At 38.6% G+C, this 22,018-nt stretch overlaps 1 protein-coding gene across 1 annotated transcript in view; it reads left to right on the forward strand.

Annotated features, from left to right (window-relative positions):
* Positions 1-22,018, forward strand: part of cacna1c (calcium voltage-gated channel subunit alpha1 C) — a 77,889-nt gene that overhangs the window by 23,630 nt on the left and 32,241 nt on the right. The window contains 20 exon segments of the mRNA XM_088003532.1: positions 329-419; positions 3,160-3,186; positions 5,692-5,934; positions 6,443-6,449; positions 7,385-7,713; positions 7,805-8,006; positions 8,143-8,263; positions 8,494-8,608; positions 8,881-8,998; positions 9,087-9,156; positions 9,408-9,540; positions 9,646-9,775; positions 12,151-12,210; positions 12,584-12,690; positions 15,997-16,318; positions 16,402-16,454; positions 16,547-16,693; positions 17,121-17,322; positions 17,624-17,866; positions 18,170-18,280. Of these exon segments, the coding sequence (XP_087859658.1) occupies positions 329-419; positions 3,160-3,186; positions 5,692-5,934; positions 6,443-6,449; positions 7,385-7,713; positions 7,805-8,006; positions 8,143-8,263; positions 8,494-8,608; positions 8,881-8,998; positions 9,087-9,156; positions 9,408-9,540; positions 9,646-9,775; positions 12,151-12,210; positions 12,584-12,690; positions 15,997-16,318; positions 16,402-16,454; positions 16,547-16,693; positions 17,121-17,322; positions 17,624-17,866; positions 18,170-18,280 (2,831 nt within the window).

Consider the following 22,018-nt stretch of genomic DNA (forward strand, 5'->3'; position numbering starts at 1 on the left):
TATGCATTCCACACTTTATTATTATCATCTTAAAAACTATGTGTCCTTTTTCTTCCTCTTCACCGTAATTCACTATGGTTTGGTCTATTGTGGAAATTTTCTATGAAATACAGAAAAGTTGGTGGCTCAAAAAGGCAAAAAAAAATTTTAAATAAACGTTTTGGAAGCTACTGCAAACGTGCATTTGAAACGTACGTTTTATTTCCAGGTAAACGTTAAACCCCCTGCACACTTATGCTGCCACAGACCTTTTTTCTTTGTTTGTTTCTGACTCATCCTCATATTTTCTTTTTTTTTCTTCCCTTTTGTCTTTATCCATTTCTCTCAGTGAGCATGCCAGCCAGTGAAAATGAATCAGTCAACACAGATAACGCTCCCGGGGGAGACGTGGAGGGGGAGACCTGCTGCACCAGACTGGCGTGAGTACCTCACCCTCTTACACAAACAAAAACACACACACACACACACACAACACACACCTCTTCTTCAGCTCTCTCAATCCCCGACCATCATTCCCATGGAGGACTTCCTCGCCTTGCCAGGATTTTTGTCTTTTCCCACCAGCTCTGCTGTGTCAGACATGGTCAAGTGGCTTGGCTTGCCTCTGTCCTTCATTGATCCAACTGAGCCAGCCTTAGCCTTATAACTCATTGTGTCATGCAGGCATTCATGCACCAAAGGCTCTTGGGGTAAAAGGACCAGAAGGTCGTCAATACACTCCACACAGATAAAACTTTAATTAGGGTGAAGGTGATTTATCTGAAGAGTGGAATAACCGCACATTCTGTTCCCACAGGGGCCGTTTTCTTTTTGTTTTCTTTTTCTTTTTCAAAGTCTATGAACACGACCTTTGACTTTATTGACATTTCTAAAACAACACTGCCAAAATTTAAATATTAAAACATATCTTTACATGAGTTTTCTTATGCAAGTATGACTATGCGACATCATTTCTCTCTCTGTGTTTCTGATCCGTCTTTGCCCCACCTGAGTTTGGCCGTTGAAACGCTTTCCTCCTCCCCTGTGGGAGTTCACAGACGGCTGACTCACTCACTCCTTGCTATCCCCCGGATGCTTTTCTTGTGATTTTACATTATTCAGAACAAATGAGATGCCTTCTTCCTTTGACGCAGGGCCTCACAGGAGCCGTGACCTCCAGCAAAGCCTCTACTTTAGCATGCAAAAGCAAATCCAAAACTGCTCGTTAATGGAACGGGCTGCAGGCGATTCCAGAGTAAAACTATACGACACAAAACAAATTTGCGGACCAAAGTTAGAGAGCATGTTTGGATGAGGGTCATTTATCTGTACGTTGTCTGTTGTCATGTACTCGTCGTGTTGTTTGTGTTTATTCGTATACTGTCAAAATGAATTAACCTGAACATAAAAACTAAAATATGAAGAGCATATAAAAATATAATATGATTTCAGCTCATCCGTAGAAGTTTATTTAGAAAACACACCCATTCACCTGTCTGTCCATCCATTTCTCTATTTATCCAGCTCTTCGTCCTTCATCAGTTTTCCTATTGATCAAGTCATTTATCCTGCCTATCGACCAATAGATTTATCTATCCATCCATCTGTCAGTCTGTCTTTCAATCCATTTGTTCTGATGTTCACCTATCCATTCATTCATCTGTCTGACCACTTGGTCTACCCCATTTATCAACAATTCATCTTTCCTGTTTCACATTTAAAACCTCACCTCTGTAGATATATTGGCTACAAATTTAAAAGTGATTTTTTTTTTGGTTTGTTTTTGTAATGGCTAAAAAGAATGGGGGAAGAAAAGCTGGGTCATTTTAGATTGCAGACTCAATAGACGTCGTATTAAGTCATCAACTTGGTTTTATGAGTTCGATCGCAGGAATGTTATGACAGATTTATGAATTTTCAGCTTGCACAGATAGTTGTGTTTTTTTAATGACTGCTTCAGGAGAGCTAGCCGCTCAGAGCCACATGGAGGAAATCGTATCAGACTGCAACAACTTCTTCTGATTTACAAAATCACAAAAGTATGCACTATCTTAATTTTTTTATATATATATTTCTTTCTTTTTTTTTTATTTGCAACACTTGGAAAAGAATATAGACCTTCCGTTGACCAAAACTTTACATCAAGGCGTTTTCATCCCGGATATAGAGCGTTTCCTGAAGGCTTTCCCCCCACTCCACACTTTTGTTTTTTTTGTTTTTAAAATGGGACTTTCAGTGTTTGTCAGTTCTTCACATTGCCAGCAGACAGACCCTTGGGGTACGAGCTACTTCAGCACCTGTTGGTCTCTTCACCGAGACGGACGCATGAAGGGAAGTATGCACTGTCAGGTCCCATATCCAGCCAGTCAGTCATTCTGTTCGTTCTTTCAGGCCGTCAATAAGACGCTTCATTGTTTCCGTCAGCTGTTCAGTCAGCCAGTGAGTCAGCTGCTCCATCGGTTCATCTGATTTTTGTCAACCAAACCAGAGCGCAAATACAAACATTTCAAGAAAAACCCCCCAAAAAATAGATTTCAGATTGATTCGGCAGTTATCAAATCAATCTGAATCAATCATTTTATGAACTATGGTACTTGCAATGGACATTGTTTTTTTTCCTTCTCCTCTCTTCTCTTCTGTCAAAATGTCCTCCATGATATCTTGTCCTCAGTTCTCCCTGTTGTACCTTTTTCCTGTTACAGTGGTGAACAATCAACAGACTTTCCTTGCATTAATGAATATTGGCTTTTTTTTTACACCAGGATTGACTAGAGGAAAATCAAACTGTTTTCTTTTGACTGGATGCCACTGTGTTTGTGTACTGTGTATATATATATATATATATATATGTATATGTTCAAGAGAGTGATTTGCTCACAATAAAATTCATTTTCTTGGGCTCTAATATGGCTACTTGAAACTGGTGAGAATTGCACCATTTGGAAAATATTTTCTTTGATCATCTGCAGCATCTTTTGTTGTTTTGCCTAAAATTCTTACCTGTGAAATATGCAAAACAAATGCAGGTTGATCAAGAAACGTATATGCTGCAAATCTTTTTACAAAAACAGGGGAAGCCATATTCCCCTTTACCCTTTTCAAATCACCTCCGTCTCGTGTTTTTTGTCTGTCTGTGTGCTACGTGTTTTTGTATAATCCATTTTGTTTTCTGTGTTCCAGAATTAGGATCTCCAAATCCAAGTTCAGGTTAGTACATATTTACCGTAGTCCTCTAATGAAGACGTACTTATTTATTGGCTGTGGATGTGTGTTAGTGTCTTTGGGCTTGCTTTAGAGGAAAACAAAACGAAAGGAAAGCAGGAAAATCTCAAACTAACATGATCAAACTAACAGAAACTCCCTCTGCGCTCACTAATTATAACATGACAAGTAATAAATTAAAGGTATTTCATTTACAGAATATTCTGTACCAATTCCATGATATTTAATCTGAAGTTGATGTCAAGTATTTACTCTTTATTTTTCTTAGTGTCTGACATTAAATCAGACCAAAAGTTTCCTGTTTTAAATCAGCTGGATTTATGAGAAGCTGACAAAGCCCTAAAATAGTAATAAACTATACCTCAGATATTCTCTCACTCATTTAGCAAATAGAAATAATGTTAACAATCCTAACTGAAGTAAAAAAAAAAGTAAAAGTTTAGTCTGATTTAATTTTAGACTGTGAACAAAAAGAGTCACATCATTTTACAAGATAAAAAGCTAAGTCCCTAATACCTCGATGTAGCACCATTCAAAGGTGAGAGTTTTCCATCATTTTAATTTCTTACATTGTGTTAGGTACATCGACATATCCAACACAAAGGTTTTAAATTGATGCTCTCCATTAGTGAAGAAAATAGTCATAACAGGTGGCATTAAATGTTTTAGCTCCATTACAGAGTCAGGGTGTGTTTATGCTCGTGTTGTGTTGAGTTGTGTCTTGTGTGGGCCATAACTGAAAGCAAACGGAAAGAGATGAAATCCTGAAAAGCCCGTGTTTATACATTTAGCTGATCATGAATACTTCTATATTCTTACTTCTATGAAAAACAGCAACCAATCACGGATCTGATACCTTTATGATACATCGTGTGGTACTGCATTCATCCCGGTGATACAAAAATGTTATTTACGCCGTTAAAAATGTTGTTCTCTCATGAAGCCTAAATGCCAAACTAAATGTTATGAATACTTAATCATTTGCACAGTTCTAATGTTTATAGCAGGCATGATATAAGTGATTCTCACAATATCATGACCATGCTTTCCCAGTGTTTAGACAAATTTAAAACAAGGATGCAAAATACAAAAGTAGCACTTCCATCCATCCTGTCTTGTATCAACTTCCCAGGCTGCTCTAATGGTTTGGGAGATATTTTCTTGGGTCACTTAGTACAACTGAGAATTGTATAAATGCCACAGCCTTTATGACCACAGAATTAGTCGATGCTTCCAGCAAGATAATGCACAAATCTGAAATAATTTGAAACTGGTTTCTTTCGCTACACTGAGTTGGAAGCTATTGGAGCTTCCCAGTGACCTCCATGGTAAGGTCCAATCCAATAGAAGACCTCAGGGATGAAATTGCAATGTGCTATTAAGACAATAAGGACCAAAATGGATATTTTCCAACACCATTATCAATCCAGACAGGACCTATAGCACAAAGAATTAGAGCATTTTCTAACAGGGAATAGGGTCCAAACTGCCACAAGGAAGATGTGCCTAATAACCTGTGTGTGTAGACCAAAGCAGGATTCAGTGTTTTCATAAAAAAGTGTTTTCCTTTTGAGGGGATTTATGATGTTTAAGCATCTATACAAGTAGATGTCATTCCAGAGACTATTTATGAGGAGATGAATATTAAATCAATGCAGTTTAGAGACACAAAGTTTCATTTATACTTTACTACTGCCGCTATGAGAACAAGTAAATCCCCCTCATATTGCCTTCACATGTTTTCATGTCACTTACTCAGAACGGGACAATTATGAAATTACTGTGGAAAATTGTCCCTACATGGGAGGAGATGTAAAATGACCCTTGTGCGACCCATTGTGCGCGGAGTAGAGTAGATTGTTTGCGAGGCGTGAAGCCGGCAATTATCAGAAACAATGAAGGACATTTTCTACGGTGGACAGCAAAAGAAAGTGAAGAGGAATGAGTCCACACGACAACCCAGGAACAATTAACTGCATCATTTCGGCTCTTTTCTTTAGTCAAAAGTACAGTTCTCATTTGTAGGTAAAATACATTTCATTTTAATGTCTGTCTCCAAGTGTCTTTTCCCTCTTTTCTTTAAATGGTCTCTCCGTCTCTGCTACAAAAGCTCTTCAAAGTTTGCTGCTAGTATGAAACACCTTTGATGACTAACACTGTTCCACATCTCTGCTTTAAGACAACAGACAGCCACAGGATATGGAGCTGATGTCAACCCGATTCTGTGCACTGACCAATTAACTTTTCCTTCTTCTTCTTCCTCTTCTTCCCCCACTGACTGCCTTTCTCTCTTTATTCACTGCGGATTGTTCCTTATTTCCTCATTGGCACCGTATTACCATCCATCTGGTTCCATGTTTTTTTTTTTCATTTTCTCTGTTTCTCTCATTTTTTTTCCTTCACTCGCCCTCTGACCTATACCATCCGACATGTTTCCTCTGTTTCTACCCTCTCCAAAACTTTCCTCACCTCTCAATCTGCCTTTCTCAGTCGCTACTCTCGCAGGTGGAACAGGTTGTGCAGGCGAAAGTGTCGAGCAGCAGTCAAGTCCCAGGTTTTCTACTGGCTGGTCATCTTCCTGGTTTTTCTCAACACCCTGACCATCGCCTCTGAACATCACAAGCAGCCGCAGTGGCTAACAGACGTACAAGGTACGTCGCGCGCAATGTATACATCACACGTAAATATACAAATCATAGGAATGGAAATATTTAGCGCAAAATTATTCTTTCAGCTTCTTTTCATCTTCTAATTTTGTTCCCGTCTGCAGATATAGCAAATAAAGTATTACTAGCGCTCTTCACTGGTGAGATGCTCCTAAAGATGTACAGTCTTGGTCTACAGGTAAGTGGTGGCAATGCTTTGAAACCACTGACTTCAGTGTATTTTATCAAAATATTATGGAATTAGTGCATCACAAAGGGGTGCACAATTGTGCACAATGCCATTTTTATGCTATTAGGTGTGAAGTAAAAGGAAAGTGATGAAGGGTTAGTTAGTCAAGTCACATGAGAGTTTATTTTCATCGTGCATCTCTCCAGCAAAGAGACTGGATGATGAGAAGTTTTAGCTGCCTCCTTCCTTTCTAGTTTCCTCAGAGTAAAGGGCTCATCATACAGGAAGTGACAAAAGGCCAGTGAAAAGTGTCAGTTTTCCGCCACTCAGGGTGATTCCCAACACATGGGAAATGACAGCAACAAAAGTTGAACAGTTTTCAACTTTCGTTTTGTCTTGTCACTAGACTGCAAGTGCATGTCTACTGGTACAAGCTCAAAATTTCATGTGCATGAATTTCACCAGAAGCCAGGTGATTGTCGCTCACCACGCAAATTCCTTATGTAACGAACGCAGAGGGAGCGACATCGGCTCCCGTGTGTCGAGCCCATGAGGAGGAGTGAACTCTTGCATCAGTTATCGCCAAGGCTCATGGTTAGCTTAGCGAGGAGAAAGCAAAGGAAATGTTGGTCTAAAAAGCCAAACGTGACAGTTGCACTATGGGAGCAATCTGTGGTAAATCACTTAACCTTTGGTAAAATAGTATCAATTAAACACGACAATACAACAAACATGTATCTACACCTAAATCATGCAAGGCATGTTTTCTACCGTGTAAAAAAGAAAAAAAAAAAAAAGAAAAAAATCAGTCAACAGGTGGCTTTGTCTTACTGACAGTCCACAATTACTACAGTGATTAATCGAAAAAACATAACACAAAAAGGCCAGCACAAAATAGCTTGCTTAATCGCAACATTGATCTCATTGAGAAGCCAGCATTAAAAAAAAAAAATGCTGCAAATATTTGACACCCAGTAAGTCAGTTTTTTTTTTTTTTTTTCCAACAAAGTTTGACAATATATCCTGTGCTCAATGTCTGAGCCCAATGATTAATATATTTTGAAGGGCAAGTTTGTTTACAGAAACTTCATAATCCATTTTATTTGTTTTTGGTTTGTGTGTTTACTTTGGATATTTAAAATGTCAGCGCTAAATGTTCTTTAGAAATTAGTTTATTGCTCTTTGAGAGTGCGTCTTTGCATTGTTAAGCCGTTTATACCATCAGTAAACAGCGGCCTCAACATCACAATTCATCATTTATCATAATAATTTCTGGGACAATTAACTGCCAAGCAAAATTTGTTATTGTGACGTGCCTCGGTATTTAAATCCACTGCTCAGTTCATAGTCAATTTTACTCAATAATAATAACTTTACCCTGAAGAGCTGCAAGCTGCAGATCTCTGGTATACCACGTGTAATCCTAATAAAGTACATTGATGTTTGTTGTAATGTGACAAAAAGTGAAAATGTTTTTGTTTATGACCCGATTCTAACCGTCTTCCCTTCTCTTTGCGCCCCGCAGGCATACTTCGTGTCGCTCTTCAACAGGTTCGACAGCTTCGTCGTGTGCGGAGGAATACTAGAGACCATTCTAGTTGAAACAAAGATCATGTCTCCTCTTGGCATCTCAGTGTTGCGTTGCGTGCGCCTGTTGAGAATATTTAAAATAACAAGGTCATTACGACTTTCACGGCACTGACTACACAAGTTCAGCCCAACATTTTCCAGGCAAACGTCATCTGGGTCTGCGCTTTCTTTTCCGTAGATACTGGAACTCTCTCTCCAACCTCGTGGCCTCCCTACTCAACTCAGTTCGTTCCATTGCCTCCCTGCTGCTCCTGCTCTTCCTCTTCATTATCATCTTCTCGCTGCTGGGCATGCAGCTCTTCGGGGGGAAATTCAACTTTGACGACACCAGACGGAGCACCTTTGACAACTTCCCCCAGTCTCTGCTCACTGTGTTCCAGGTAACAATACTGCTTTTTTATTCTTTATTATTATTTTTTCAGGGTCATTTCAGTGTCCATTTTGTCTCATATGCTCGTCCTCTTGCTGGTTTATGCGTTCTTCGTGTAAAACCGGTCTGCATTATTTGTTCCACAGATTCTAACAGGAGAAGACTGGAACTCCGTTATGTATGATGGCATCATGGCGTACGGAGGCCCGTCTTTTCCTGGCATGCTGGTCTGCATCTACTTTATCATCCTCTTCATCTGCGGAAACTGTATCCTTTTCTGCCTGCAGAATATGAGAGCCATGCTATCGCATGTACGCACAGTGGAACTGAAGTGAATGGAGAAGCTGCTTTTCTGCCCAGAATACATTTGTGCAAAAAGAAATGTGTACATCCCGGCATTTTTACAAGCTATGTACTGGAATGATTTGTGACCGGTCTTGCCTGCTGCACCGTCTCATCTATTTGGTACTTATTTCTTACATTACCCCTCTGAACAGACATCCTACTGAATGTCTTCTTGGCCATCGCTGTTGACAATCTAGCAGATGCTGAGAGTCTGACATCGGCTCAGAAAGAAGAGGAGGAGGCGAAGGAGAGGAAAAAACTGGCCAGGTGAGATGGAAAAAACCGAGAAACCAAGAGATGCAGCAACTGAAAGCAGAAAGAGCAAGAAATGAGACATGTTTAATGATTTGCAAACCCCAAAAGAGGCTAAGCCTGAGAAATGTGGCAAATCTTAGCAAGGCATGAACTGCTGGATGCCGGAACTCAGTGCACCACTATCCTGTCATCACTTCTTTGTTATGCAGTAAACAAATGCAAATCTATGATTTAGCAGGGAGTAAATAACATTCAAAGAAGGTAAGATATTCTTTCTTTATCAGGCTTGGCAGTCCAGAGAAGCGTCAGGATAACAAGAAGCCACCGATAGAGGAAAAGAAGAGTGAGAAGATTGAGCTGAAGTCCATCACTTCTGATGGAGAAGCCAACACTGCAACCAAGGTACTTACTGACATAAAAAAAAATAAAAGACTGAAGCGACAAAGTTTAGTAAGCAAAATTAGCTGATGAATAAATCTGTATTTCACAGATCAACATGGATGACTGCTGTGGAGATGAAAATGAAGAGAAGAACCCATATCCTGTGAATGATTACATAGGTAGAGTGCACAGTAAGAAAAATATCCCTGACATTTAGCAGCAATACAACTCGTTCTATTTCTAGAACAATGGCGCAAACCAAGCTGTCAAACAATTGTGCTTTTTCTGACATTTTGGTAAAAAAAAAAGAAAAAAAAGCTTTCTTTCCCAACAGGAATAAAATTGCCATCTCTCTCCAATGTTTCACCTTAGTTTCTGTTCATCTCTTTTTCTGTTTCCTTTTCTCTCTCTCGTCCGATCCTCTCATTAGGAGATGAGGATGAGGACGAGCCGGAGATGCCGGTGGGCCCGAGGCCGCGGCCTCTCTCCGACATTCAGCTAAAGGAGAAGGCCGTTCCCATGCCCGAGGCCCGCGCCTTCTTCGTCTTCAGCCACACCAACAAGTAAATTTGATGCCATTGTTCTGCCTTTTGTTCATTTTCTTCTCTTTCTCCTCCTGTTCTCGTTCGTCTGCTTCAGTTTGTTTTCCCTCCTTCCTCCCCCAACAGATTCAGGGTTCTGTGCCACAAGATTGTCAACCACAACATCTTCACCAATCTCATCCTGTTCTTCATCCTGCTCAGCAGCATCAGCCTGGCGGCAGAGGATCCGGTCAAGAACGACTCTTTCAGAAATCAGGTGGCAGATTGAGTTATAAACTTGACTTCCAGATACTTTGCCTCTTTACCATCTTATTCCCTATTCTGTGCCAATGAATTTCCCGTAGTATAACTGTCCATTTCTTATGTTAGTTAAATATTCCGATGAATATGTGTGGAATATAATTAAATTTGTCTGCGTTTTAATGTACTTTTCCCTCACGTTTTTTTTTTAAATTACATCCTATGTCCGTTAATTATGGTTTTGATCCTCATTCGGGCCACTTGACTCTTGAAATGTAAAGGATTACGACTTCCTGCTGGGATATTACAAGCAATCAGCTATACTGATTATGCGTCTGGAAATCTGCATGTCTCATCCTCTGCTCTCCGCTGCATCCTGACTTGCATGAATGAATCAGAACCAGAACTCGTCGAAGGGACATCGCAGACGCCTTCTGGGATATGAATTCCTTTGGATCCCTCAGAATGAGCTGGAGATTGTCACTAGGGAGAGCGTCGTCTTTCTAGACCGGTTATCACCGACACCTGATCTTAGACAAGTGAAGGATGACAGGACAAACAAAAATGGGAATTCTCATTGCTCTAATTTTTATTTTATTGCTATATATATATATATATTAGCATATTTAGCACAAGGTGTAATCAGATTCTTCCACCTTGGAAAAAGAACTGTCATATTTATCATTAGAGGCCTAAAGATGATATAAAGCAAATTGCTTTGTCATAACTTGTCATAAGTTCAATTCAGGAGAAGTTGAATTTACAATTTATGAACTAAATAAACCGAGATTCTCTTTTAGAACTGGTGCAGTTACTATATATTTCTTTACCTTTTTAAAATATTTCTTAGACTCCTTTTGTTTGCCATGTCCTTTAGCTTAATCTGCTGTTGTTGTGATTTGGACCTGAGGCCCTCCACTCATATGGGGCCAGATAAGACCCACATCAAGCACGGCACAGACTGATGTCTTGGTAGCCATCATTAGCAACCTATACACATATTATTAACTAAAAGGATTATAGCTGACAGCAAAATATAGACAAACTGAGCTGTTTGTGCCTGGCCCGTTACACTTAATGAGATTGCTTCCAGTACTGTAACTATTATTAACTTCCAAAAAAAAACTCTTCTTTTCTCACTTTAATGCATGCTTTCTTTTTTTTACCCAAGCAAGAAATATAAGTGTAATCTTTGTTTTGTACACATACAAATTGCTTATTTTACTTTAGTTAGCCTTCACTTAACCAAAACTCTGTACTGAGGTGCATTAAAACAATGTCTTTTGTCCTCAAGTGTTGTATTATCACGAGATGGGAGCAGAGACGTTCGGCCTCGAGCGCAAAGCTCTAAAACTACAAAGTCATTACAGTTTGTCCTTATGAGGCAGCTGCATTTATTAATAAAGCCTCGCTGTGTGTTGTTTATACAGCTTATTATTTATTTAGTGTTTATGGTGGTAATTGTGCTGTGGTATAATGGAAAGGCTGAGCACCATGAGTGTTTTATCTGCTCATGTACATTGTTTCCTCTCTCAGTCAGAAACACGCGTCCCCCTGGGGCCAACGGGGATCTGCTTTATAGAAGTTTCCCTGGCATTGGTACACATTACAGTTAAACAGGGCAAGCACCTAGGAGCAGTTAGAGATTTAGAGAGTTGCATGCATTTTAATCTGCTTGCAATTTTTTTTGTCTCTTTTTGAAATAAATCTTAACAAATGCTTTACAATGTTAGTTTATGTGGAGTCATCCACAGTGCTCTTTTGGATTGTTGCTATTTTAGTTGATGATTTACATTTATTCTAAAAGTTAATCAATAATTAATCAGTAAAAGAGAAAAAGAAGAGGCCTATTTCTCTTGGCAAGGCTTCAAAATGAGAAGAGAAAAGCAGACATACCATTTCAGTAAGGGACACTGAAATGTGTTGATCTTCATAATCAGGAAATACCAACTATAAAATTGCTGCTCATCTAAATTTACAAAAACCAAACCATACATCCAGTATAGGCATCAAGAGCAGTTGGAGTCCATCCAACTGTCCAAATGTATTATTTGTGAGCAAAGTATGAATGCCTTAGAATACATAAATATGTTCTTAAAATATAATATCCTATCAAAAATTTAATGCAAGAAATCCATTGCGGGTGCAGTATTGCAAATATTGATGTTCCAATGATGAATGCGATTCAATATTTTATGCAGCTCTAGTAGAACATATGAAAGATAACATTTAGGTAAGAAAAATCCTCACTGTTAGAGGGGAAAAAAAGTTACATTTTCATTACAGGAAAAGATTAAACGACTATGAAATATTTCTGTTTACTCCTCGAGATTTAATGGTTATATAGATGAGACAAGCACAAAAAAACAATGCTTCCCGTTGTGCTTTCAGATCCTGGGCTATGCAGATCACGTCTTCACTGGACTCTTCACCATTGAGATCATTCTTAAGGTAGTGTTTACTGGTGATAACATACATTTTGGAGCATGCCAAATACTTTTGACACATATTTTTTCTCTTTTTTTTTTGGCACACTCTCTCCAGATTAAACAAGCTTAAATATTTCATGCAGAAATACTCTGCGTAAATACAAAGGCACCAACAACTATCGTTATTTTATGTTAAAATCCTAAAGCCTTAGAGAGGACTTTATGACCCCACTCTGATAAATGTTGCCAACATTTGTCTTGCTTTTGAGATTCTGTGAAAGTAATTAGCTATATACTGTTAGCAATTAGGTCTAGATGAGGCTGAGTTAGTTAAAAATGTAACTATTCCATATTAAAAAAAAACATGTTAGAAAACATTGTCCATTTAATTGCAGATGACAGCCTATGGAGCCTTCCTCCATAAAGGTTCATTCTGTAGAAATTATTTCAACATTCTGGACTTAGTAGTGGTCAGCGTTTCTCTCATCTCTTCTGGAATACAGTAAGTGCATCGACGACTTTTGCTCGGCATGTTTTACAGTCTTAACGGGTAATGTTTATGTAATCATAACTTTCTGCAAGAATACCTTCATCATCATTTCGGAAAGCAATGCAAATGTGTATCAAGACTTAATAGTGTTTAATTTTCTAGCATCGCACAAAAGATTGGAGTTGACTGCATGAGTTGTAGAGCTAATTCACCTGTATTTAGCGGTTTGACAACAATTTGAGCTTGGAACTCTGCCACACTTCACATTTACCTTAACTTTGTCACACGATGTTGCATTAGACCCTCTATCCCTTTGTGATGTTTATTAAAAAGGATGTTTTCTGCTCCTTATTTTCTGCTTCTAGTCTAATAACTCCTTAAACTGCTGTGATGTTTAATATGCTTTGCTACACTCTCTGTCTCTAATGCTTAATAGACTAGACTTCTCGACGTAAGTCCACATTAGTCTGTATTAATAACCCCTTTAATAGACCTTCACCTCTACCGTGTAAAGTTGTCACTCTTTTGATTTGATATTTCTATGGTCTTGGAGAGTTTAGTAGGTCTCGATGAAAATCTGATTAAAAAAAAAAAGTAACCTAAAAATGTCAAGCACATCCATTTGTGCTTGGATGTCTTGTATAAAAAAAAAACATGACTTGGTGCTAAATTTATGTCGTAATATGTATTTGCAGGAGGCTGCATAATTAGTTTTTGACCATAAGATATTTTTTTCAGTGGCTAAATTATCCTGGGTCTTGGATAAATTGAGCAGTCACCTATTTTATTAATGTAATGGGTCAAATTCATTTCTGCTGTTTCTGAATAAAGGTATACTCTCCTGGGCTATAGAAATTACACGTGAATGTTAAACTCAGTGGGTTTTATTTGCTTGTTAAAGGTACTGAATGAGTGTGTGGGATTTTTCATGAATGTATCACAGTTGAATTAATTGTGATGGTGCTGCATTTTATTGTGCCTGTGGCTCTTACAACATAGCACTTTCTTTTTATTTTCCTATGAGGCACTTTGATCAGAAGTTTAGGTGAATGCAAGTCGACACGTGGTTATTTTGTCATGTTTAATATAAAGAGAAGCAGGGCCGGCTTGGATTGGTGATTAACACACTGAACAGTACCTTGCAAAAGTAATAACACGCCTTGAACATTTTTTCTTTTTTGTTTTAGACTGTCATGTTACAAACACAAACTCTAATGTATTTCTTTGGGATTTTATTCCATAAAACCAAAATAACTTTTTTTTTTTGAGATTTTAGAACTCAGCTGTTTTGTAGTCTATTTGTCTTAATCTCATATGACTTAAATGACAAATTTTCTAGGTCTATCAAGTTGAAACATTTGCCTGGGGCTTTATTGGGTCTGCATAATTTGTAAGACATAAAAAATAGTTGTGCAGATGTGCCGAAAACCTTCTAGTAGATGGTAGTAAATAAAATTCTGAGATTTGTGCAACGCATTTGTGAAACTGTAGGGCTACCAGTTCTATTTAGAAGATGTATAATTAGTCATTAGAATAAAGGATGCTCCTCTTTTCAGAAGCTTTTCTTTAACAGTAAGTATCAGTTTCTTTCCACTTCCTACTTTTATTTTTCTGGAAATGAATTTCACTTTAAAATACACAGAAGTTGGTGGTTGCAACATGACAAAACTAAAAAACAACAACAACAAAACTTAAGAATGTAAATAGTTTTGAAGCACTCCGTATATACATGGAACATTTTTATTGGCATCCTGGCCAATATTTATCTTAATATCTTATGGTCCTATTTGTATTTTTGCTTTTCTTTTAGATGGATAGAGTACTTCTTATCTTCAGGTGGTTGGTAAATAGTGTTCTTCATCCCTGTCAGCCCGCTCAACTCAGTCAATATCTTAAACTATTACTTTTTTTCAAAGAATGTGCTATAACTTGAGTATATCCTCACAGCTAGTTTGACTGTGATATGTGGCTGACAACATCCCACTCCACGGAAACTGCCTTTAACTGCTTTCAGACTTTTTCCTTCCTCTGTAAAGAGTTGCACAACAGGTGTTTTTATCCTATTTTCTCTTTTCAAAAATAATGTTTCTCTTCAAATCACTCCTTTAGCCTCCCCCAGAGTCACCCTGTTGAAAATTTATGTTGACATTTTGAATTCTTCTAACGACTCTAATGGAAAGATGGGTTCTTATCTAATCCTGATATAGGAATTTAATTACCTTTTGATATCAATATTTGCCGATCCAGAATGCAGTTAGTGCTGGTTTTGATAATGGTGTAAAAATAAGCTTGTATGAATGAAACAATTTGGAAAACGAGTGAGATTTCCTAATAGCCGTAGCGTACCAACGACCAATGCCAATACAAATGGGCAAAATGTATTTTTGTTCATTTTACACGTTCAAATTCCAAAGGAAGCATAGAGAATGTACAACACCATGTGTGTCACTAGTTCATTAAGAAAAACAATGAGAAGATTTAACTGTTCCAGTATGTTGCAATTGCGTGTGATTAACATTTTTTATGGCTGTAATGTCACACTTCCAGAGTAAGATTAGCCTTGAACATCACCTCCAGCAGCACATAATGACAGATCCTGGATTCATGAATAGATCTGTGCTCTTAGTTCATATCCAATACAACAACAACAACAAAAACATGTTAGTGCTGGGTTCAATATTGATATTGGATCAGTCCCATCTCTAATTTACAGTAAATAAGCTGTATTTTGTTTTTATAAAAGCATATGTGTTGGCTTTCAGAGTAACTAATTATGCACAGAAACTTGGTTCAGTTGCTAAGAGAACCAGTCTTCTTGGTTTTACTAATCAGTTAGTGGATAAACTCAAAATGTCAACATATAAATTTGGTCCTCTTGTAGTTCCGTACAAGTCATTCTTTTTGAGCACCTCCTTTAAGGGTTCACACTGTTTGACCGTCGGCTTGACCTGACACTCTTTTACAGCACATAATTTCTCTGTTTGCTTGTAAAACGTCTTGTGTCTTTATGTTGGTCTCTTCATGTTGTACCCGTGTTCTTGTCAATGTTTTTGTGTGTCTGTATTAAAAAATTGCTGATAAAGTCTCTTATGAATCATTCTTGTCAGAGAGAATATTAAAAAATGTTAGAATGGCTTTAGCTTTATTAATAATTGGGTCATAATGGGGGCAAAAAAATCATTAATAGGATTATCCTTATCTCGTTTGAGGTTTTTTTTGTTTGGGGTAAAATAAAAACGCAGATGAGCTGTGTTGCGAGTTCCTCCAAAATGCAGGTACTTTCGAGTGGGTATTAGTTTACCACGTCATTTTTTTCAGGTCCAGTGCAATTAATGTTGTAAAGATCCTGAGAGTCCTGCGAGTGCTGAGACCGCTGAGAGCCATCAACAGAGCCAAAGGACTAAAGGTTCACACAAACACACACACACACACACACACACACACACACACAGAAAGAAAGAAAGAAAATACTCTCCTGGTTCAAAGAGGCCGACATCAATACGCTAACTGTAATCTTTGCTGTGGTTTTTAGCATGTCGTGCAGTGCGTTTTTGTGGCCATCAGAACCATCGGCAACATCGTCATCGTCACTACATTGCTCCAGTTTATGTTTGCCTGTATTGGAGTGCAACTATTCAAGGTAAGGAAAAGAGAGCAGAACATCCGTCTTTAGCTAAAGGAAAAAAACAAAAACAAAAAAAAAATTGTACGTCTTTCAAACAGGGCAAGTTCTTCTACTGTAGTGACAGCTCCAAACAAACTCAGGCAGAGTGCAGGTATGAAAACACCCCCTTTACCATGAATGGTATTTTTTTTCCTCTTAGACTCTATTTGCTGGACATCAATGTGTGCGCACTTGTGTTTTCAGAGGTTCCTACATCATGTATAAGGATGGGGACGTGGGGAAACCAGAAAAGGCCCTGAGAATCTGGGAAAACAGCGACTTCAACTTTGATGATGTCCTGCAGGGAATGATGGCTTTGTTTGCCGTGTCTACGTTTGAGGGCTGGCCCGGGTGTGTTTCTTTCTACTTACGTTGACTTACAGGAGACTTCATACTACTTGAACTTTTTCACATAAGAAATTTCTATTTTGTCTTTTTTTATTCCAAATAAAAAATTTGACATCCATTTGTTTTCCACCCTTCTTAGTTGATACTTTTTTGTGCAGTTATGGTGGCGTTTATTTTAGGGATGCAATTTTGAAAGTTATTGGACTGTTTGTTTCAACTTTACATTTATGTGATTTTTTATTGTTTTTGCATTTGTTCACCACATAAAATACATTAAATAGACGGAAAAGGCAGGTTGTGGTTGTAAGGTAACGAAATGTAAAAACTTCAGAAGGTACAAATATTTTTTGCAAGCCACTACGAAGCTTAACTCATCTCTTTCGTGGGTCCATCTCTGACAATTAACTGAAATTTGTCCGTGCTCTGTTAGGTTGCTGTACCGAGCCATAGACTCTCACGCTGAAGATGTTGGACCAATCTACAACTACCGCGTGGTCATTTCTATCTTCTTCATCATCTACATCATTATCATCGCCTTTTTCATGATGAACATCTTCGTCGGTTTCGTCATCGTCACATTTCAGGAGCAAGGAGAGCAGGAGTATAAGAACTGTGAGCTGGACAAGAACCAGGTAGTGCTTGGTTTGGTCTGGGGGTGCTTTATAGTGCGGTAGATCAGCGTCATGGACAGGGGGGAGGGGGTTGGGTTAGGCAATAAGGGACTGTCCTACTTGATAATGGGATTCAATAATGTCAAACATGAAAATATGAAAGGCAGGTTGCAGCAATAAGACAAGACTACCAAAAAACTCTTCTAGATCTCCTACAGTTCGATAGTCAGGGATAAAAAAAAAAGGGGGGTATAAAATAAGAGAACTACCATGCAGGCCAATATAAGAGGTAAAAGCTCACATTTGTGGATGTGTGTCTCAGCGTCAGTGTGTGGAATACGCCCTGAAGGCTCGACCGCTGCGTCGTTACATCCCCAAGAACCCTTACCAGTACAAGGTGTGGTATGTGGTCAACTCTACCTACTTCGAGTACCTGATGTTCACTCTCATCCTCCTCAACACCATCTGTCTGGCCATGCAGGTGAGTCACACATGTACACCGACACTCGGCACTCTCCAGAGTTTTCAGCAAGCCTGGCATAAAGAGAGAGAGAGGGAAAAAAAAGCCTTTTGAAAATGTTCAGCTTTTATTGCAGTTGTACAAATACACACTAACAAGAAATCAAGGGCTTTCATTCAGGTGGGAAGAAAATCCCAAGTTAGGAATTACTGATTCTGAAACAACTTTGGGTATAATTCAGGATTTATGGACACTAATTAGACGTTTTGAAATCAAAGATTAGATTTTTGTTGTTGCTGACTGAGATTATGCTAGCTGCAGCAATAAAATACTTTTTTTTTTGGATGAGCCATTGTGGAGAGTGCTGCATTTAGTAATACTGTTACATTCCCTTTTTCTCTTTTGCAGCACCATGGACAGACCAAAAATTTCAATGATGCAATGAACATCCTCAACATGCTCTTCACAGGACTGTTCACAGTAGAGATGATCCTAAAATTAATCGCCTTCAAGCCCAGGGTACGTTTTCAACAAGTACTTCATTGTAGATTTGAGAATGTCTATTATTTTGTGATATAAACAACGCAAGCGAATATAATTTAAGGGGCATCGGTTTTGCCATAACCAGGCATAACAGAACAGAAAGTGCACAGCATATTTTAATCTCACCACTCCCTCGTTACTTCACTGTGGTTGCTATGTAGCTGCATTCATTCATTGGTCCAGGCTAATAATCCCCTTGTGTATTAGCAACTCAAACAGTAACAGATGGGAATGCTTCGCTCAATTACAGCAGCGTTAATGGAAAAATGCCTACAAACAATCAGTAGCATAACTTCTACCTCCTGAATTAAGAGCTCAGGTTTCAAATTTATGCTGTCCGATAACATTTGTAATTATAAAGGAATCTTTCAGTATAGAAAATTACATTAAATCTCATGAAATATTTACTGTATGTGTAAGAAATATTTCTGTTGCATGATTGAACTTTGCAAAGCTCTTGTAGGAATTTCTGCTAGAAACGCGTGTCACTTTGTGTGGTTTGACAATCATTGAACTGTTAATGTGAAAAAAGGCTCAGGTCTACTTTGCAGGTAATCTTGGAATTGGCTCCAGCATGAAATCCCATCTGGACAACGTCTACTGCATGCTGTCTAATTTATTGTTTTCTTTTTAAGCAGGTTTTACAGCCAAAAGGATGTCTAAATGTTTTAAATGGCTTTTCTAATTTCTTTTTGTTTTTAATTTGGGAGTTATGATCGTATGCTTCTGGTTATAAGCAAGTTTGTCAAGATTTGCAGTGTTTGATGACGCCCTCCTTAGTTTTACAAGCCATGTGTGCCTATGTGAGCTTGTTAGATGTAATCGATCTATTCATTAGTACTGTAAATAAATTCTAATATGCCTGAAGTTTACTATGATTTCCTAAAAATGACTAAAGCCATCATACCAAAGATTAGTTAAGATGTTTTTTATTTATAGAGCTACTATATAGAGCATCAGTTAATATGTTACAATGGCAGTTCGGTATAGATGGTGTCTTGCAAAAGTGTATATGCATACATATTTTAATTATGTACTTTACATGCTATATCTTACAGCCAGAAGTTTGTACTTTATTAGGATTTTATGTGCCAGACCAACATGATGGATACACCAGGCACCAGCTTAATTAGAGAGGTAGCCCTTAATCTTGTTGTAGCAAAATTAACCCAAACCCCAAGATTTAGAAAATCTTATTGAGCACTGTTCAGTCCATTGCCTGGAAATGGAAAGACTATGGCACCACTGCAAATCTACTAAGACCACCTAAACTGCAAGTACGTGGCAAGTGTTGAACATTATGTTTGAATCAATCAATCATTTTGTTGGTGCATAAAATCCTAAAGAAAAAAACAAATTAAAAAAAGAAGCATGGAATTTTGTAGTTGTGACAAAGTTCAAGGGGTTTCTGTATTTTTGCAAGGCACCGAAATCAACAACAGTTGAACACGCCATTTTTGAACGGGTCCAAAGTTTTATGGTAACATCTTGCACTTTTATGCGCCAGCTCATCACGTTGAGTTGATTTGTTTTTTTTTGTTTTTTTTAAGTTTCTACAGTCCACTGTACAGCTTCATACCACCTTAATGGGGGCTGCGAAGTGGCAGCAGATGTTGTTTTCCTTCTAACATACCTTTCTCACCCTCCTCCTCCTCTTGCTCACCTCATCCTGTGTAGGGGTACTTTAGTGATCCCTGGAATGTGTTTGATTTCCTCATCGTAATTGGCAGCATAATAGACGTCATTCTCAGTGAGATCAACGTAAGTACGATGCCCCCCTTTTCGCTCTTGTTGTCTTTTCTCTTCCTGTCCTCGTCTCGTGTTTCTTTTCTACGCTCTCTATCCCCTCTTCTCGACATCTGTGTCAGGCTGCAGTTTCTGTCTTCTTTGTCAGCCTGTTTCTCTTTCTTCCTACTTCTTCTTCCTCCTTTCTCCTCTCCCTTCATACTTAAATCCAAGATGGCCACTGCCACTAAGGGGGACCTCCTTCATCACCTTCTCCCAGCCTTACGGCTTTCCAAACAAGAAAGAAGAGCCTTCGCAGGCAGGGTTCAGCCTTACAGAGTTTATCAATTGCGCTCTCCTTCTTTGCTGTATTTGAAATGTTGTTGGGTTCTAGATTTATTTCATTTGATCGCACATACCCCTCACTAACTGAACTAACTCACTGACCAATCCCAAGCAGTCTCACGCAGCTTCTTAACTCCAGCAGAAGGCACTTTTTCATTGTTGTTGTGATTTTGTTCCTGACTGTGGTTCTTGACGACATCTCCTCTCATGGACAAGCATGACCAGCTGCTGCTGCTCCTCCTCTGCTGTCCATCTTTTTCAGACTGCCCCTTCTTTTGTTTTGTTCGCCGTTTAATTTTGTTGATTCTCTCCCTCTTTCCTCCTGCTCAGAACTCCAATGCTCCTGTATGTAATGTTTTTATCTTATTTTTTTCTCCTCTCTCCTTTGATTTCTGTCGTTTCCATCTCTTTTTTTATGTCTTACGTTCTGTCCTTTTCTTTGTTCTTCTGTTGTTTTCCCCCCTTTTTCTTTCCATCCCCCACACAGCATTATTTTGTTGATGCATGGAACACATTTGATGCCTTGATAGTTGTGGGTAGCATTGTTGACATAGCGATCACTGAGGTTAACGTAAGTAGTCCAACTCCCTCCCTCCCTCCCTTCCTTCCTTCCTTTTGCCTTGCCTGTTCTGCCATTCCCTCACACACAAACAGACCGAGCGCTGATTCCTATCTCGCAAGCTTTTCAAATAACCAAGTGAACTTCAGAGACGGCCATTGAAATTCACAGATGTTGCAGAATCAAATTAAAACACGGTCACCATTATTCCCCCTTTTTTTTTTTTTTTTTTTTTTACGATAAAAACCGCATGTTTTGCAACACACTGTTCCCCGTCTTCTCACTGCCAATTCTTTTGATGCGATTCCCAAATATTTGAAACGGCTACAGATGGGTGCACATGCCTCGGTCTGCTGAGCGTTGGTAGCATCAAAGACTATTGCATTTGTCAATAGAAACCTTTTGCATTTCCTCAGCACTTGGTTTGGTTACACATTATCCGATCTTTCATCACTGCCAGAGGGAAGTACGAAACATTACCCCTGGCATGATGGACACTGTATAGCATGGGAGATACAAAGGTGGCATATCCAGGCCCGTTTCTGTGTCGAATGTTTTCCGAACATGCAAAAAGCATGACTCTTTCAAGTATTAAAGAACAGCGGAAGATATTTTCAGTTTTGACCCGAGGATCGAAAACTCTCGATTCATAAATGACCAGGAACACTTGAAGCTTAAATGAGGGGGGCAAAAAAAAAATTACAAGTTGCTTTTATCATAATGTGCATACATGGGGTGGGGGGAGAATTTGATCCATAAATGGATTTACTCAGTACTCCGTGAAATTTATGCAAATATATGCATGACTTCATTTAATATCGCCATGGAGGCTCTATGGTCAGCAGTGGGGCTGAATAAGAATGAATTCCCCCAAAGACAAAGTCAAAATGTTCAGTGTCTGTTGTGTTTACATATTAAGGTCAACGGTTGCTTTATGTGATGCTAAGGTACCATTTCTGAAAGGAGTAGAGACGACTGTGTGTTGTCTCTGGATAAATTTTCAGAATATTTTCTATTAAAGTAAAAGAAAAAAAACTACCATTATCTGAACGGTTAAATAACCGATTGATCTTTGGATTTTAAAC

The sequence above is a fragment of the Poecilia mexicana genome, unplaced genomic scaffold, assembly GCF_051168715.1.
Source record: "Poecilia mexicana isolate PSO_F unplaced genomic scaffold, ASM5116871v1 scaffold_23, whole genome shotgun sequence".
Classification (NCBI taxonomy): Eukaryota; Metazoa; Chordata; class Actinopteri; order Cyprinodontiformes; family Poeciliidae; genus Poecilia; species Poecilia mexicana.